We start from the raw sequence: 19,092 nt of genomic DNA, 5'->3' as shown, positions 1-19,092 counted from the left end.
CAATAAGAGATCTTTGTATGGCTATAGCACTCATCACTGTCTTCTGAACTGAGTTTCCTCTGGGATGGGGACCTGTATTCACACAGCCCTAATCAGGAGCGAGGCCTCTGGATGCTATTGTATTATAAATATTATTAATTCATAACAGCGTTGAAGAGGTTCTTTGACCTCATTTCAGCTTTTACTATGACTTGATTTTGTGTTAAGTTAAGGCAATTTACATATTAGTTAACAAACAACAAAATAAAAAGTTTGTATAACATCAGAGATGAAAATAAACTCAGAATACCTCTTCACAGTGAACTGCTGTAAACCTGCCGTTTCCTACTACTGCCCAAATAAAGTCTGTCCAAGGAAGATAAGACTATATCATGCTAGCAACAGTGTTGCTGTTACTCATCCTCATCAGATGCACTGTACTATCAATACATCTCGTTGAGTTTACTGCACCGCAGGGATAGATGGGATTCTTAAAATGGAGGAAAATCAGCATTGTGAGGTACAGTGAACAAGATGTCTGGCTTGCAAAGTTCCACATCTTCTACGGACTTTCCCCTGACTACTTGGAATAAGTTAAATATTGCAACTCTATAAATGCTAGTAACAATATTAATGCTATCGCCTCTGGAGGGGGGTAGCCACCAAAATGTAGTGCATGGAGATAAAGAAAGATAATTCATGTTACAGAACAAAAAGTTATTGCAATGAGGAACCAAAGTCCAAAATAATTTACCTTCCTTTGAGGGCATTAGGATAAATTGCAGGTCCAGGTACAGTGAGGAAGTCTGGTAAGTTAGTGGTTCCTGCCGGTTGCTGGGCAAAATGTTTGCAGAGATGGAATGGAGAAGGAGAAAGTTGGCGTTGAAACCTTACAGCCGTAACCCTGGCTTTTGTCCAGCTTCTGAAGATGTGATCTATCATTGTTAGCCGATAACATGTATTTAGCTGGTTGACAAAGCTGATGCTTTTTGTGTGCCTCAGTGATTCATGGCGTTCTGGACATCCACAAAACCGAGCCGCTGTCTGCGCTTCCTTTGCTCTGTCATCTAGAGTTAAAATAAGGACACAATGTAGTCAGGAACACTGTTCTTGTTCCTTTTCCCCCTTTAGCCACACTAAGAGGCCCATGTCTTAGGCTGGGGTCAAACATACACCTGCCAAGGGCTTTCAACTTCCAGGGATGCTGCTAAGCAGGTGGCAAAGAAAGCCCTACCCTGGACTGCATCGTGGGGTATGGAACAGCGTCCATATGAGGAGAGATTAAGAAGACTAGGATGTTCATCTCAGAAAAGACTACTAAGGGGGAATATGATTGAGATCTATAAAATCATGAATGATGTGGAGAAAGTATATACGGAAGTGTTATTTAACCTTTCACATAAACACAAGAACCAGGGGGTCACCCACTGAAATTAACAGGCAGCAGATTTAAAACAAACAAAAGGAAGTATTTCTTCACACAATCCACACTCAACCTGTGGAATTCATTTCCAGGGAATGTTGTGAAGGCCAAAGGTATAACTGGGTTCAGAAATAATTAGCTAAGTTCATAGAGGATAGGTCCATCGAAACCCCATGCTTTGGGTGCCCCTAGACCTCTGACTGCCAGAAGCTGGGGCTGGATCGCGCAAAATTGCCCTGTTCTGTTCAGTCCATCTGAAGTATCTGGAACTGCTAAATTGCTAAAACCTTTTCTTTCCCTTCCCTAGCTGTGGCAGGTTATGGAAGTCTGCCTGAGGCTGCATCCATTGATTCTGACTCAGGCCATCTTTGCATGCTACCCTAGCCAGAATATGACCCTAGAAATGTGTTTCAGTCACTCTGGATCCTGCTCTACTGCTTGGGATTTGTGCTCTGCCATTAAGCCATCCCCATTCTGAAGCATCCCTGTTTCAACTATAATACCTGCTCTTTCAGCTCATTCAGCTGTGAAGTGAGGTGAGACACCAGCTTCATAGTAGAGTTGAGCTTGTCTTGAAGACTCCGGATCTCGTTCTGTTCCCCTTCCCCTTCGTTGCTGACCAACGACATGGCTCGCATCCGAGGGAACCAGTCCAGGTTCTTGTTCTGAATGATGAGAACTTCAGGTTGGGGTGGGGGAGCCTGATTTGAGCATAAGTGCTAATTCACAAGAACTGGGTAATTGGCCCTATAAACCCTGTCTGTGCTAAGGGCTCCCCAGTACCTTTAAGGGTTCTCATTAATAGCCCATTAATTTCCCAGTTTCTTTTTGTAGACTTCCAGACACAAAGCAATCCCGTAAATTTGACGGTAGGACGTTCAAAGGTTTTCCTATACCTTCCTCCCCCAACCTTTGTCACTGCCTTGAATTCACGATAACTAGGTTGCTCCCGGTTCTGCTTTTCATTAAGTCCTGGCTTCTTTGAATATCTGGTAGTTGACTATAAAATACCCAACAGATGATGCCTGGTTAGCTGGGCCCAACTTGGAAATAACCATACAAGGAAGAAGTGAGAGGCTTTTACAAAATTTTAAAAAATAATTCCAAGTCATCCTTTGAAAACAAGTTTTCTCAACAAGTTATTGTTTAAAAAAAAAATAAAATGATTTCCTTGGGGGAGACATGTTCTTACTGTATGTGAGATCCTGTCTTAGGCAACACTCACCTTAATCATTTGTGCCACATAACTCTCGGGCCCTGTGTAGTCAGTCTTATTCTTTACTCGCACCAGCACGATGAAGTACAAGTAGTTCCACATGTTGTGCTCATATTTAATGTGCTCTTCGAAGGACACAGTCTTATTATCAAACTTGTCCCTTTCGAGACCTGGGAGAAGCAGTGGAGAAAAAAGGAATTGAAAAAAAACCACCAAAAACAAGAGTAAAAGGAAGAACAGATAATTGCATCCTATCGCAGGTGTGAATTTCAAAGGGCGATTTTAATAATTAGGCGGTGTTTAACGTACAATAAGCATCCCAACTTATATTAGACAAATTACCTAGCTGTGTATTTAGAACACTTCTGTTTAAAGTGCTACTAAATACATTTCCTGTATACCAAATCTAAACTTCTAGTATAAAGACCACACAGTGGATCTCTCTTAAAAGTGATCTGCAAAGAAGGAAGAATTGGGTTTGTGTTGTGCTTGTTTTTTTCTTATTTACATTTTGATTCCCCCTCCCCGCAAAATAAGGGAAATGCTTGCTTCCTTTTTTTGTTTTGCTTTTTGATGCACAAATATGGCCTGAAAAGGTTTTTTTTCCCTTCATGTTTTTTCTTAGTAATATCAGGCAAGTCAATTCTGTTTTCTGCCTCTCCCCTTCTTTTGGGAGGACTTCTTTGGTTACTCAGATGAGGACTGAGAGCTTTCTCAGCTCAGAATTTAAGGGTTTGGAGGAGTGACAAATCCTTCACAAAGAACACATTACTCTAGCGTGTTTTAGTTAATGCTTATTTAACAAAAAGCAACAGTTTGAATTACAAAAATCATTTCCTCGCTCAACTAATGAGGTTCATTTCTTTTATCTAAGCTGCTAGTTCTTCAGTGATCCATGGAGTTTTCTAGGATAGACAAGACCCAAATTTCTAACATAAACAAACATGAAAAAATAAATCAAGTCATCTTTACACATAATAAAGAAGCATAAAAAGGACAACTCCCATTTTTCCCCTCTTCACACACAACAAACAGCTGCTTACTGGAATACACAAGTTAAGGGCTCAGTCCTGTGAGGAACTTGTTTGGGATGTGCATGCGTTCATGTGATGTTCTTTGCCCTAGCACTCACCACATATGAAACACGTGGTCTTAAGAATTTCTTCCTTCTTTTGCTTCTCACTCCTCAGATCAGCAAAGGTGTCTATGATGACACCAAAGATAAGATTGAGGACAATGATGATGACAATGAAGAAGAAGAGGAGGTCGTAGATAACCCGAGCAGGGAACAAGGACTCCTGCAAAAGGAAAATAGCCATAAACAAAACATGGTACTTCTCCCTTCCAGCCCTTTGCTCTAGTAGTCATTAGATCATGCTGCTTCCTTACAATGGCCAGAGAAATGGCTTAAGGCCAAGGTAGGTGGAGGTTAGATGAGGAGCTAAGATCTAAATTCCACATCATGAAGGAAATTTGGAGTATTGATGATGGGAAAGAGGCATAAGCATAGAGGAATGAAGAGACAATTGCGTAAGGTATGTAATGAAGGAAAGACGAGAAATTAGTTAGAAGGGTAAGTCAGCGTATAAATGGAGAGATGAGTGGGGCGGGGATAGGTCTGGCAGCGTCAGAAGCATGTACAAGGATGAGGGAGACATAGAGCCATGAATGTGACAGGTCTCTGCAGAAGAAAAGGGAATTGGCCCAGAGTGCCGTGTTAACTCACATCCTTGGATGGCTTCCTGAGAATGTCACCCACACCCCCTCCATTCCTCAGGCCGTGATTCAGGACAGTGACAATGCACATGAGCAGTGTGTCACAGGCACGCTCGGAGTTATCCTCATCATTATCTGGAACATAAGCATAAACCAGTCAGGAGAGAGCAGATAAAGAGATCAGCCCACTGGAGGGAGCCAAGCTGTACAGAGAAGCCTTAGGTCACTGGCTCTGGAGTCTCTCCAAGGGCTTTTCTTTCCACCTTTTACTTTTATTTCTTGAAAGCAGGTGGTCACGGTATATTCCAGAGCCAGCAGCAGAACGTGCCCAGAGAAAATCTGACTGGCTAACGATGTTCCAGCAACTGTGTTTTGCACACTAGTTAGCTGGAGGAGTCTCTCCTTGGAGAATATTTTGCTGCAACACGAGGAGACAGTTATTCCCTCTTTGTCCAGCAGAAGAGAGCTAGAACTTGGCGAGCACCTTGATGCTGTGATATTAACTTGGAAGGGTCGAGCAGAACCAGCCTGTCCGCTCTGATGACTCGAGCTCCCTCTGAAATCCCTACTTTCCCATGTTGCTCCATGCAACCCTTGTTAGGCTGGGACCACCCTCACTCTGAAGGGACATGGCTTACCTATTTGTTAGGTAGTGGGCTGCTTCTAAGTGACTCTGTTAAAGGGGCTGGATTTTGCCCGGCTGACTGACAAATGAGAGGGGACCACCTCAGCCCTATGTCCTGATTTCTACCGCCTCTGTATTAATTCAGTGGGATTCCTACCTAGGAGCACAGGCTGGGAAGGAGGGAAGTCTCTCTCCTCTATCTTAAATGCTTCTACCAGGGTAAGATATTTACCTCTCAGCACATCAGGCACCGCAGAGCAGCTAATTTTGTCACCACTGCACGACTCCATAAAAGCCTCCATGTTCCTTTGCATCCCCAAGGGGCTGTCTGGAAGCACAAGAGACTGTGTCATCGGCAGAGTACCACTTATTTTTCCTCTGATTGGGGGCCCCTCCTTCACTGTCCCCTAGCTGCAGCTTGAAAGGCTATTTGGGGTTCCTTCTCCTCATCGTTCCCACTGATCCCCCCCCAAACTTCAGTCGTAAAGCTCCCATCACCGACATACTATCAGCGCTGAGCCCTGCTGGCAATGAGCACGGGACTGTCTAGCTGCACATTCTGAGCCCAGACTTCCACTGGACCTGTGAATGGATGTCCTGGGGTCTTTTCAGCCCTGAATCCCCTGCTCAGTTTTCAAACACGGGGACCTTTAGAGGACAGCTACAGTCCTGAAACTTCCATTGCATCTGCCCAGAACCAGTACCACATTCCCTTTTACCCCCAAACTCCTGGTTCCCCTGCCCAGAGATTGCAGTGCTGGGTCCCTGAAGTCTCCGGGAGCTGCTGTATTCTCTACCACCTGGAAGCTCAGCGGGACCAGGATTTTGACCCTTAAAACACTATGTCTCACATCTCCTTTGTGAAAGAGGTGTTATTTCCCCCATTTTACAGATGGGGAAACTGAGGGACAGCGTGGGAAATGACTTGTGTGCAAGGTCCCGCAGGGAGTCAATGGCAGAATCTGGAAGAGAACCCAGTGCTACCTATCCCCTGCTCTGCCTACCGCACCACAACCCACACTCGCTGCGTGGCATGGCAAGGTGGGGAGACCTTTGGACTTGTTGTCAGGCAGCCGATCCACCTCCATGATGAAGTCGTCTTTCAGGAAGAGGAAACCCACGATGGAGAAGAGGTAGACGAGGATGAGAGCCAGGAGGGCGGTCAGCAGGATGGAGCGCCCATTCCGTGTCACGCTTTTGATGACGTTGAACAAGGTCTCCTCACGGTAGATCAAGTCAAAGAGCTGAAATGGACAAAGCGTACCCATGTGGAGTTTAATTGGCCGGGGGGGCAGAAATGCAGCAGCGGGCTTTTTGTGATAACATCTGGCCTTTCTATAGCACCTTGTAGCCTAGGATCTCATAGTACTCGACAAACGCTAACTAAATTTCACAGGGGGCATTCAGTATCATCCCCATTTTACTGGTGAGTAGACTGAGAACAAAGAGGTAAATACTTAACTCCTCCTGAAATCAATGGGAGTTGTGTTCCTAAATACCTTTGAGGATCTGGGCAGAAGTGACTTGTACACAACAGTCGGTCCAGAAATAGAACCCAGGAGTTCTGACTTGCAATCCCTTGCTCTAACCAGTAGATCACATTGCCTCCTAGCTGACCCAGATCAAAGGTAGATGATAGAAAGAGACGCAGATACAATACATTCACGCAAAAAGCAGAAAGGCTGACCCACACAAACAACACTGGACAGGTTTCAGAGTAGCAGCCGTGTTAGTCCGATGAAGTGAGCTGTAGCTCACGAAAGCTTATGCTCTAATAAATTTGTTAGTCTCTAAGGTGCCACAAGTACTCCTTTTCTTTTTGCGAACACTGGACAGAAATCTTTCAGTTCCCCACTGGGCATGGCTGTGCTACATACATTTCCCTAACAACCATGTTTACCGTACCAAGATGCTGTAGAAGAGTTCATGTACAAAGAGCCCCAGAATGCTGGTCACAATGTAGGCCACATGGTAGAGAAACTCCATATCCATGATCATGGCTTTGTAGCCCCGGATAAATGTCCCACGGTTGCCCACAAAGCTCACCACGAACACAATCTTGTTGGTCAGCTAGGGAACAATCACAAGGAAGCAGGGTGGGTGAGAGCTGTATATTAATACAGTTTGCCTTTGTGAACTCAGTATACAATGACGGTAGAGCGTGAATGCTCTCCCAGTTACAGTGCTGTAAATCCGCTGACTTCAGTGAGTGCAGGATTCAGCCCAGATACCTACAGGTACATTTCCAGAGGTCACTGATTTTCATTGCTGGGAGCCAAACTCGACACAGATTGAGCCTGGGTTTAGGGGCGCTGCACTAACCTTCCCCAGGTAACTTACATTGAGAGTTCCCAGGATGTTCAGCGTGAGCCCAATCCCTAAATAATAGATCGATCGCAGGATCAATGCCACGAGGAGCGGTCTGATGCCATAGCGCTGGGTAAACAGGGCCATGATGGAGAAGCAGATCAGAAACCAGAAGAGCAGGGAGATCAATGGGGAATCCAACACTCCTGGGAAGAAAAGGGACACCATAGTTAAAGGGCATGGAAATCAAACACATATGATCAACTGGTCACACTCGATCTGTATCAATCTATAGCAAACATCTGAGAGGAATTATCCCTCAAAACTAAAGAGCCAGTCATTGAAAGAAAAAGAAAAACATCCCTGGATACAATGAGTAACACAAAATAAGATGGTCCTTAATATTCATTACATGTATTATTTTGTTATTAACACATTAAATGCTTTTCTAGCACCTTTCATCTGAGATCTCAGAGCTCTTTAAAAACACCAATAAATGAAGCTTCATAATATAAGAGGTATCTCATTATTATCCCCATTTTATAAACTGGGAGACAAGCACAGAAAAAAGTGAAAAGAAAAGGAGGACTTGTGGCACCTTAGAGACTAAAATTTATTTGAGCTTATGCTCAAATAAATTTGTTAGTTAGTCTCTAAGGTGCCACAAGTCCTCCTTTTCTTTTTGCAAATACAGACTAACACAGCTGCTACTCTGAAACCAGAAAAAAAGTGAGTTTCTCAAGGATGCAGAACAAGTTAGTGGCAGAGTCAAGAACAGAATCCAGGAGTCCTGGCTCTCAGTCCCCTGCTCTCAGTCTTAGACCATACTCCCTCCCTCTCAGGGTATGTCCACGCTGTGGCAGCGAGTCTCAGGGCTTGGGTCTACAGCAGGGGAAAGTAAGTCGAGTGACTTACCGGTACTCTGAGGCCAGCTCTGGCCCCGGAAGGGGCAGGGCCTAAGGCGGAAGGGGTGGGTTGAGGGGTTCAGAGCCAGCCCCAGCCACCCTGTAAGGTAAGTGCCCCCCCCACCGGGGTAGCAGCAGCAGCTCGGGGCTCCGGAGGGCTATTTAAAGGGCCCACGGCTCCCCTGCTTCTACCGCCCTGACCCTTTAAATAGTCGCCGGAGCCCTGGGGAAGCGGCGGGGCTCCAGCGGCTATTTAAAGGACTGGACCAGCAGAGGCAGCTGGAGCCCCGGCCCTTGAAATAGCCCCTGGAGCCCCCGCTACCTCAGGGCTCCAGCAGCGGGGCTCTGGAGGCAATTTAAAGGGCCTGGGGCTCCAGCCACTGCTGGGAGCCCCAGGCCCTTTAAATTGTCCCCTGAGGAAGCCGGGCTGCCCCAGTATGGTGCACTGGCTCTTACCGATATGCTGTACCGGGGCGTACCGGCTTACTTTCACCTCTGGTCTATAGACGTGTGCTACAGGGCTACACACAGCAGTGTGGACGTCGCGGCTCAGACAGGATGCAGGCTCTGCGGCTCACCCCCTTCCCGGGCTTCAGAGCCTGAATGTTGTTTTTAATGCCATAGCATGAGCCCAAGTCTGTAGACCCAGGCTCCGAGACTCACAGCCGCAGGCTTTAAAATGCAGTGGGCTTTAGAGAGTGAAGAGGAAATTGGTTTTAGGAAACAGAGGAAAATACTGAGTAGCTTTGGCAGGGAATGGGGCTGGTGAGATTGTATCTGCCAAGGGGTCAGTGTGTGTCAGTTGTCTCTTTGGATGAGGACACCCTTTCCCTTGGTTTCTAAGAACAGAAGTGGATGGAGCACTTACCCATAGAGGTGGCTTCGACGTAGGGGTAGAAGAAAGCAATGATGATGTTGATGAAGACAGCCAGGTTGAAGGAAATGCTTCCCCAGAGAGTCATTCTGCGGGAGAACCAGTACATCAGTGGCATGCCTAGGGAGAGGAAGGTAGGAGGTGACACACTGCGCAGTAAATCTCAGCTGATCATGTGCGACTTGGATATGGATCGTAACTTCTCCCAGAGACTTAACATTGTCAGTTCAACACATGCTCTGGGGGACTGACCTCCCATTTCCTCCACCCAGTAGCAAAAGTCCCCAGCATTGGGCTGAAATGGGACGGTGAATTCAGAACGTTACTGCTCACGTTTTGTGGCTCTTCAGACCGTTGACCCACTCTGGTACTTGAAAATCAGCTCCAGCGTTACACCCCTTTTGTCTCTCTCTTATTACTTCCTACATCCTGGCCATTTTTTTAACTCTCTGTCCCGTAGGAGTCCCCGACAGCCTGCACTGCCAGCCATTTCCTATCCCAACTCGAACCTTGCTTCCTGCCTCATCGCTAACAGAATTCTGTTTTGGTTTTGCAAGTGTTTTCACTGCTACTGTAATACATCTTAGCTGCTTACTGGCATTTATATGTTCTCTCCTCATGATTCATGAATAAAAGCAACCTGATAAGTGCAAGGTCAACCTTTAAAATGGATAAGCACCCAAGTGTTTGGATGCTGATCTGAACTGTATCCAAACTCTCAAGTTTACAAAAGTGAGCTGGAAACTTCACAGGAGACCAGTCTCCTTCTATTTAAATGCTCTCTGGAAAGGAGATTTCCAGTGGGAGGCTTCCTGAAGGCAACTTCTCCAACGGTTCCACACTGAACTGTTTCAACCCTCAAGGATTCAAGTGTTGAATGAAGGCATGGTTCAGTTCTGATTTGGTTCAAGCTGATTCATCTACCCCTGGTTTGGATATTTGTGCAGGGTGTGTCTGTCTTTCATACCTAGGCATTCATTTATCCATGCATCTATGTAGGCTTGTCTGATGTGCCAATCTTCATAGTATGTATATGCAATACAAATCACCAAAAGACCTAGCATCTGTCTGAAAGAGCCCTCCCTTGTTACGTCACTTTCTTCAGTGGGATCGTTCCTGACAGTCTCCATGAGCTGCAGCCTCTGTTACCAAGGAAAGCCTTGTGTGATGAAATAGGTCTTACAGCCCACCATGTGACAACGCTTGGCCATATCCTGACCCCCAGAGGTAGGGACTTTCACAGCTGCGTTCTCTGCCTCTGTACCCTCAGCTCCATCAGCCACGGCGTCCCCACTCATCACAGTTGTTTCAGTGGGTCGCATAAGTGACAGGGTTTCTCAGAGAGCTAGGTCTAAGTCCATTCAAGGATTAGGACCAAGACATGGATCTGGAAGCCGATTGGGAGCCAAGTATTGAGTGCCCTGACAACCGTTAAACAGTAACAGCAGCTTTGGCCGGCGCGTTTGAGTTCATCTGATCCCAAATGCCCATTCAGCCACTTAATAAGACAAGATGTTTGCCACTTCATATCCCCTTCTTCCTTGTGAATCAGTGCAGGGAATTGCCACCTCTACACTCAGTTTCCTTTAAGCCCATATTTTCAAAACTGGTGCCTGCCTTTGGGTGTCCCACCTGAGACACCCAGAGCCTGATTTTCAGAGATGCTAAGCACCCACTACGCCAACTGCCTTAAAATTACCTCTATGAGTATTTAACATCTCTGCACATCAGGGCTGGGTATCTGAGGCTTGGCACCCTAAAACAGAGGTACCCAAGCTTAGCGGCTACTTCTGAAAACAAGCTGTCATTACATCCCCTGGCAGGGGAGTTACTTCCCTCGCTTTTCTCCACTCTGTATCGTTTTCTCTGCTTTATGTTGTTTGCTGAATATATTACAATACCCTATTTGGTTTGGGCCACATAGGAACTCCACTAATGAATCTCTCCCTGGTTTTGCATCTAGAAGCATGTAGCCTAGAGGGAGCCTGCATTTTTTATTTGCTTCCAGTTGCCACATTCAAAGTCAACAAGGGATCAGGAAGCTACAAATGAGGAAAGTCTGAGGGACATATTGTCAATGGAAGAGTTCAGGGCACTGCATGCAACCAGGGGCATGGGATGCTGGGGGAGCTTTTTTGCAAGCCACCGTCTGGTGCTCATGGCTGTTTTAGAGCATTGCCGTTCTCAGGGGAGCTCCAGTTTGCCCTTACTGCGCAGTTTCTTCTGCCATTCCATCTCGTTGTGGAGGAAGGACGACTGGTCGAAGAAGTCGCTGACTTTGCTGCCCTGCTCGTCTTGTTCCGTGGTGGTGAATAGCCGGTACTTGGTCTCCCTGGTGACGAATTCGCAGATGCTGGGCACTGGGAAGATGATCTGCTCCATGCTCCGGTCCAGACGCACAATCTGAATAGAGCAGGCAAAGAAACCGGGATGCTATTAGTGTCCCATCTGCACCACACTTATTTGCTCTGCCATGTAACCAGGAACCAGCCCCACACCAGCTCAGGGAAGGATCTATAGACTGCAACTCATTCTAAGCCATCCCACAGATTGATCCAACTAACACATCCCTGACCAGCACAAGGCTCCTATGGTGGGAATCCTTGCTAGCATGAGGACACGTGCTGCTGGAGACACAACAAACAAGGGCAGTAGGAAAAAGGTAGCTGGGCACCGCACAGTTGCTCTACCTTTAAGTGCTAGCCTATATCTCCAGGGCACGACAACAATAAGGCTTGTCTATGAACTGCAGACACAGGGAGGTTTAGCCCCATGACCTAAATTAGCCAGCCATTAGTCCATGAAAGGGAAATCTACTAAGACAACAAGTCCTACCTCAATCTGGGAGGTGTGCTTCTCGTAATACGCCAGCGGGTCCTCTTCTTCCTCCTGGACAGGAGCCGTTGATTTCAGCATCTGAGTCAGCTGTTTATTGTTTAAGCTGAGCTGGAGTAGAGGGGAGAATAAGGCAGGTGTCTTCAGCTGGCAAAGGCAGGAGGGATTCTGTTCTAACTGGGCATTAACAATGGTTCCTCACCATTTACCGAAAGCAAATCAACGAAAGCTTTATAAAGGGCCCCAGCGGCTCTCCCCGGGATTGCCAGGGATGGCAATTCAACTCACTAAGATAATTACCTCCCAAATGAGCTAATCCCCAAATTGCAAATCAATGCCCATAATGCCCAAGGGAAATCACATTACAGCCGAGTAGCATTTGGGAGCAGAGACCAGGCCACACAAAGCAGAAAAAGGACAGTGAAAGGATCAACCCTCCTACCTCTACGGGAGGGGCAAGGTGGGACCTGGACACCACCAGGGAAGCTTAACCCCCATCAGCACTAATAGGAGCAGACCTTCTCCATGGCAACATGGGAACATATACCCTGAAGAACGGAACCGGCCACCCGTGAGCTCTACAGAGCTCTCCTTTAATATTACCCCAACGAGCTGGGTAATAATTGCAGCACATGTTGTAGTTGTGGCTCAAACCCCATGCAAACCCCACCGGAGGTGTGAATTTTGTATCCCCGTGGGAATATCTAAAAAGATAGAGGCTTAAATGATGGAAAACAGAGCAGCTAAGAACCCTCTGCTTAACCAGGCCTGGGGAAGTTTCTTAGCAACCCACGGCCGCTGGGGAGACCTTGCATTCACTCCATGGATCTCTCATACCATAGAGGAGATGCCCTCCTCCTCCTCCTCCTGGATTCGCTTCACTGGTTTCAGGAGATGCTGCAGTTGCTTGTTGTGCCGAGACAGCTGCAAAGAGAGAGAGGGACAGTGAGGAACGAATAGGAGCATGAGACAGACATGGCAGGGCAGAACGTACTGTGAACATGCGAGGGTCCTTTGCTAGATGCGTAAAAGCCATGGAAGGATGAGGCAGACGCGCGCCAAGTCCTGATCCAACTAGAGCCCATGAAAGTTTTACCTTTGACTTCTCTTGGATCAGGATTTAGCCCTTAGATATATGAAGAAAGAACAGCATCTGCAGTGACACTAGCTAGCATAAAACAAGGGATGTCAATCCCCATTCTTCAGCGAATAAGCTGGCCACCATACCGGGTCAGGAAGGATTTCAGCCCTTTGGTAATGTACAATTGCCCAGTTGGCGTGGAGGAGGTTCTGCCTTCTGCTAACGCACCGAGGCTCGGTCACTGCTAGAGAGGAACCATTGCTCCGTCCGAGGACAGCACTACTCATATGTCTAGGACAACAAGACTTTTTGGGACATAAGCAGAATAGTGGATCATGCGGCCCAAATTTACCATTGGCACAAGTGGGTGAAACTTCATTGAAGTCCATGGTGCAGGGCAAGCTTATATGAGCAGTAACGTAAACCTGTGATGGGCCAGCACAGACTGATCTAGCTCTAAATGAAAGGAACCCTCCAAGGTGTCAGGGACCAAGCAAAGGTGTGGGTCAGGACTCAAAGAGCCCAGTTTCTTTTCCGAGGCCACAAGCAAGTCTTCTACTTATGGATCCAGACTGGAACTTCACGGATATCCCACCAGAGCTGGGTCGTCCTAGATTTGACTTGCGAAAGTATTTAAATAAATAGGGGAACCTGGAAAGACTATCCCATGCTAACCAGTGAATAAAGGCCACCACACCACGGGACGGAGGAGCTGGGGGAATCCAGCCTTAGAAAGGAGAGGCTTCTGCAGATGGGCACCTGCGGTAGAAAAAAAGCTGAAGAGATGGTACCTGTAAGGCCAAGATATAGATGTTGTGCCCAACTTCCCGGGGGGAAACCTCAGAGTTCTCGTACTCTTCCTCCTGGAGATAGGCTTTTTTAATGACATCAACCTGTAAAGGCAACCATGGGAGCAAGTCAGCTGCGCACTTCGCCAGCCAGCAACCTGGCTAAAGTTTTGCACTGCCCTGGGGACGTTTTGAAGCGATAATATTTTGTTTCTCTTCCCTGCCCCATTTGTTTTTCCCCCTAACCAAGGAAGGCTCCACCACCAAAGAGGTGTGTGTGTGTGTGTGTGTGTGTGTGCGCGTGTGCGCGCGCGCGTAACTAGCGTCAGTTGTGGGAGTGGAGGTGTGATGCAGACAACTATCCACTGAGGAAGGAGGGATTAGTGGTAGAGACTTGGGAGACCTGGGTTCAGTTCCCTGCTCTGCCACTGACTCCCTGTGTGACCTTGGGCAAGTCACTTAATCGTGTCGTGCCTCAGTTTCCCCACCTGTACAATGGAGATAACAGTGCCCTACCTCACTGGGGGGGCTGGGAGGATAAATACACAAAAGATTATGAGGTGCTCAGGCAGTATGGTAATGGAGGCCAGATAAACTACCTTTGATAGACAATACTGCAGTGAGACCAGCTGCACCTCAATTCTACACACAACCACATGGCACAACCTCACAGCTCTGACCCGAGAAAGTCAAGAGCAAGGGTGAGAAGGATGGGGAGGGAGAGCCACCTTGGCTCAAAGGCTCCCTGGAATTTTAGGTCTGTCCCAATGATTCAGACCTCTGCCCCTTCCCCCACGTCCCCCGTCTCTAACATGCAAAGTCCTGCATGTCTCCCAAAGGCAGTCACGCCCAGGCCAAGAGCATCCCTCCCTGCTTGTCCGCCCTTACCAGTTCCTGAGGCCGAAGGCTGATGAGGATCCGCTCGGCGTTCTCACTGTCATGTCTGCTCTCCATCAGGGCCAGCAGGAGTTTGGAGGCATTGTCCTGGTGAAGACACACCCACTTAGGGAAGCCAGTGTGTCACAGGCACCCTCTACCTCTGTCTGAGGCCCGTAAACATGCCACGCCATGCAGAAATACGGCCACCCATCCATAGCTCCCCTGCGCTAGAGACCAAGCCACAGACCCACCCACTCTAGAGACACACGTTATGGAGCCCACCAAGCCACGCTCTGCTACAGAGCCCACCTGCTCACACGCTGGAGAGGGACCTCCCCAGCCACGCTCAGTACCCCGCGCTTTACAGAGACCACCTCCCCACACCACAGAAACCATACAAACAACCCTGCCAGCACCACACCCATCCGAGATATCCAGTGCTACATACATTAAAGGTCCATAGAAGCACTACCGAGTCCTACAAACATGCTAGACTCAGATTCCAAGGCCAGAAGGAACCACTGTGGTCATCTAGTCTGACCTCCTGTATGACGCTGGCCAGAGAACTTCCACTACATAAACCCTCTTCAGTACCTGCTCCTCCCACCCTCCTCCCCCACACACGAGACATCCCATCCTCACACCCCCTTCCAAGCTGCCCCACTGACCTTCAGCTGGAGGACAAGGTCCATTCTGTACTTGCAGAGGGGGCTGATCTCATTCAGGATCAGGGCTGTGATGATGTCAATGCCATTAGATTCGTGTGTCACAATGCAGCTCTGGGGAGTGACACACGCAGGGTTGGTCCCACAGATTCTTTTCTGCCCTCTTGACCTCAGCTTTCCCCTCTGATGTCTCAGGATCCCCACACACTCACAGGGGCTCAGGCTTAGGGGATGAAATGCCAGAGGCCCTAGGCCCCAAGCCCCATCTACATGACCAGATGAGCTGTGTTTGACCAACATGCTCCCAGCACAGTGGCCTAACTAGGTTATAACACAGCAAAACTGAGGTATACATGGCTAAAAACTATCCAGACATAAAGCCTACAGCAGGTTTCAACCATAATATTTGACCTTGTCCGTACTGGCCAGCCATTGTTACAGCCTTGTTTGGCACAAGCCATGTTCAATCGCTGTTGCCTTGATGATGTCGATGGGATCTTTTTCTTTGATGCATATCAGGGTGACCAGATAGCCGGTGTGAAAAATCGGGATGGGGGTGGGGGGTAATAGGTGTCTATATCAGAGAAAGCCTCGAATATTGGGATTGTCCCTATGAAATCGGGACATCCAGTCCCCTAATGCATACAGAAGGAATATAAAGGACAGGAAGGTTATTACATGCCCAGGGCAGGTCCAAGGGTGGAAGCCTCTAGCACACGTTCCTAAGAGCAAATGAAACACTAACCACCGCATGCCTGTGAGAGCAAACATCGGCCCATTTCCAAGCATCGTTTGTGGTACAGAGTTCCCACCTGTGCGGGAATGAGTCACATGACTACCCAGCTACGAATCCCCATCGGCCAATCACATCGCTCCTTTGTCTAAGCCCAAAGTTTACAGGTGGGAGAGACGCAGGATTGTCCTCTGCAGCACATTCTTCACTGTTCTGCCCCTGCCCTAGTCTGAACGACTCAAGCAAACGGGGCTCTCATGCCTTCCCCTGTGGCGGCTCCTGCCAGGAGGTTTCTCCTGGTAGTCCCCAGCCTACATGGTGCTTTCCTAATTCCACTGCATCGCTTCTAGTTGCCGACTCTGAACATGAACAATCCTCCCCCTCCTGGGATATCATGGACAGCAACCAAGTTAGCCCAGCAGCACGCTGTCAAGTGATTGTAACCTCTGCCCACACGTCAATCCCCCCAACGTTCATTGCTCTTCTCTGAACAGTCCCAATTCTGTACCCGCTGACAGCCCAAAATCAGGGAGGCTGGATCAGCCTCAGCAGGACCGTGGCTCTATTTGTCCCCAGCCTTGTGGAAAGGATGGAGCAGGGCGCCCTGGGCAGTGTCCCCAGAGCTGCCTTGGGAACACCAGGCCATTGGTACAAAATTCCAGGCACCCTGGGAACAAGCGAGATCTAAAGCAATGTGCAAAAGTCTCCAGCAAAGGATCTAGCCAGCCCCTCACTCCGTGCCCTCATAGCCAACCGTGCGGTCTCCTCGTGGTGCTGGGTGTTTGGGTTACCTGGTTCTCATGGCATGGTCCCTGGCAATACTCCGTCAAGGTCTCCAGGGTTTGGGTGATAAGGGCCACGTTGCGCTCGTTGATGTAGAGGCCCAGCAGACCCAGCCCCCCCGTGGTGCTGCCACACATGATGTCCAGGAACTGCAGCGTCTCACACACCAGGTTGTAGTTGGTCTTATTGTTCTGGCACCGGAGGAAGTTCTGCAGAACAAACCACCAGGCTAAAACCTCCGAGAGGGCCTGCAACTCAGCAGCCCCAGTCTCTGCAGCCCCCCTTCACGCCCTTCCTGGTCCTCTCTTACCCAGGGAAGCCAACGGGGTGCAGGTCAGGGCAGAATTTGGTACTGTGCCCCCTACAGTAACGTTTGGCAGTGGGTGTGGTCAGAGCTGTAACGAGGGCACTGAGCATGTCTAGCCCATGCCATTTAACTATATATACAGACAATGACCAGGACTTATGACAATAACAACATACAAAGCTTATCTAGGTTTCAGAGTAGCAGCTGTGTTAGTCTGTATTCGCAAAAAAGAACAGGAGGACTTGTGGCACCTTAGAGACTAACAAATTTATTTGAGCATAAGCTTTCGTGAGCTACAGCTCACTTCATCAGATGCATTCCTTATCTATCTTATCTAAAAGCTTATCTTAAAAGCTTATCTAGCGCTTTTCTTCTGTAGATTGCAAAGCATTTACAAAGCAGGTGAGTATCATGGGGAAACTGAGGCACAGGGAGGGGAAGAGGCTTGTCCAAAGTCACCCAGCAGGCCAGTTGCAAAGCCAGCAATAGCACCCAGGTCTCCTGAGTCCCACTGCTCTACCCAGTGAGACAAACGTCCCCCCATCACCCCTGCTTACAAACCTGGAGGTCCCGGTTGTGGTTTTCACAGAGCAACTGCAGGAATCGAAGAATAGGCTCCATGATCAAGATCGACATTCCCATCTCATTGTTCTGGCTTCGCTCCCCAGTGTCGTGGCCCTTTCGAAACCCAATGGCCATGGGGTGCCGAGATGGGGCATGGGACAGCATGAAGGTTCCTCGTCCTAAAGGGAAATCCAATCTCTATTACTGTCATACCCAGGAACTCTGGTTGCCTACCCAGAGAGAATGTACTTAAGGGGGACAAACACATCCCCTGATGGCTACTTGGATGGGGCCAGCTTGTATGCATCTTCAAGTTGTCTATCTAGAGAGCCTGCCTCTGGCTAGATCAGGACCCTACTGCTAGGCACTGTAACCCTGCCCTAGGGTTAGCGTTCCTATGGGTAGGGTACTTGGAGCCAGGGTTAGGATTACACAGGTAGATATGGTCCCCGCCCCACAGAGCTGACAACTGTACCCTCCCTTCCCATTTACCCTTAGTGCCAGGGTCAGGGGTGTCTTTGTCCTCCTGGGACTTGTTCCCAAGGTCAGTCATGTTCACCGACACTATGGTCTTGGTCTCCTGCTGCGCCTTCTTCATGCGTTCATGCAACACCTTAAAGAACTTCTCACACTTCTTGTCGCTCGTCATCAGGTTATAAAACGATTTCTGGGCAGAGAGGGAGGGGTGGAGGAAGCAAGACAAGAAGTAAAAATGTCCACATTACGATCCAAAGTTTCCCCAGCTGCCTCTGGGATTCCCCTCCCCCCCAGTCTGATACGGTGCCTGGAGTTTCAAAACAGTTGGATAGTTTCACGACCAATAGTATCTGCAGTTACACAGCTATGGTTAGGGTGACCACTTCTCATGCTTCAGGACATCAGCTGGTCAAGCACAGGGTCAGGAAGAAAGTCCTGGCCCTGCCTGTAGCTTTGCCCACTATAAGAGAGTTTTCATTATCTTCTACAACATCAAAGTACTGGGCATTGAAGGAAGCAGGATACCGGACTGAACAGACCAGTGATCTGGTTGCGTAAACTACTTTCTTTTCTCATCACTCAGATGTGAATCAGGGTCGCTAACCAAGTCAAATCTCAAGGGCAGGGCCATGCTCATGCAATCCCCCAAATCAAGTCCCAGGAAATAACAGTCTTTTGGCATACAGGGAATGGATAATTCACCTCCCCTTTCTTCCTTCCCTCATCCCACCCTCTACTATACGCTGAGCTTTAACTATCAAGGAAATCCAAAGGTAGAACCTGAAAAACACAAGCTGTAGCCAGTTCAGCATCTTGGACCCTAGACTCATCTTGGGTGATCTCACTAGTCTGCATCCACGTTTCCTGAACAAAGGGTTCGAAAGAGCAAAGGAATATAACCCACTACATCCGATGAAGTGAGCTGTAGCTCACGA

The 19,092-nt window shown here is 48.2% G+C and overlaps 1 protein-coding gene across 6 annotated transcripts in view; it reads right to left on the bottom strand.

The window, feature by feature from the left end:
- Positions 1-152: 152 nt before the first annotated feature.
- ITPR3 (inositol 1,4,5-trisphosphate receptor type 3) overlaps positions 153-19,092 on the bottom strand; it is a 97,824-nt gene continuing 78,884 nt past the window's right edge. For 4 of the 6 annotated variants that reach the window (XM_038379735.2, XM_043500286.1, XM_043500284.1 and 1 more), the window contains exons 40-58: positions 18,173-18,347; positions 17,678-17,859; positions 16,818-17,018; positions 15,297-15,407; positions 14,638-14,733; positions 13,753-13,854; positions 12,718-12,804; positions 11,881-11,991; positions 11,256-11,448; positions 9,040-9,165; positions 7,300-7,472; positions 6,865-7,029; positions 6,011-6,203; positions 5,192-5,287; positions 4,345-4,469; positions 3,751-3,916; positions 2,628-2,788; positions 1,906-2,067; positions 153-1,046 (exon numbers count right to left, since the gene is read on the bottom strand). In XM_038379735.2, the coding sequence (XP_038235663.1) occupies positions 978-1,046; positions 1,906-2,067; positions 2,628-2,788; positions 3,751-3,916; positions 4,345-4,469; positions 5,192-5,287; positions 6,011-6,203; positions 6,865-7,029; positions 7,300-7,472; positions 9,040-9,165; positions 11,256-11,448; positions 11,881-11,991; positions 12,718-12,804; positions 13,753-13,854; positions 14,638-14,733; positions 15,297-15,407; positions 16,818-17,018; positions 17,678-17,859; positions 18,173-18,347 (2,694 nt within the window). In that variant the 3' untranslated portion in view covers positions 153-977. The other 2 variants (XM_043500285.1, XR_006276439.1) reach the window with 2 other exon arrangements.

Source organism: Dermochelys coriacea, chromosome 21, assembly GCF_009764565.3.
Source record: "Dermochelys coriacea isolate rDerCor1 chromosome 21, rDerCor1.pri.v4, whole genome shotgun sequence".
Classification (NCBI taxonomy): domain Eukaryota; kingdom Metazoa; phylum Chordata; order Testudines; family Dermochelyidae; genus Dermochelys; species Dermochelys coriacea.
This window is presented reverse-complemented; position numbering and strand designations above follow the sequence as displayed.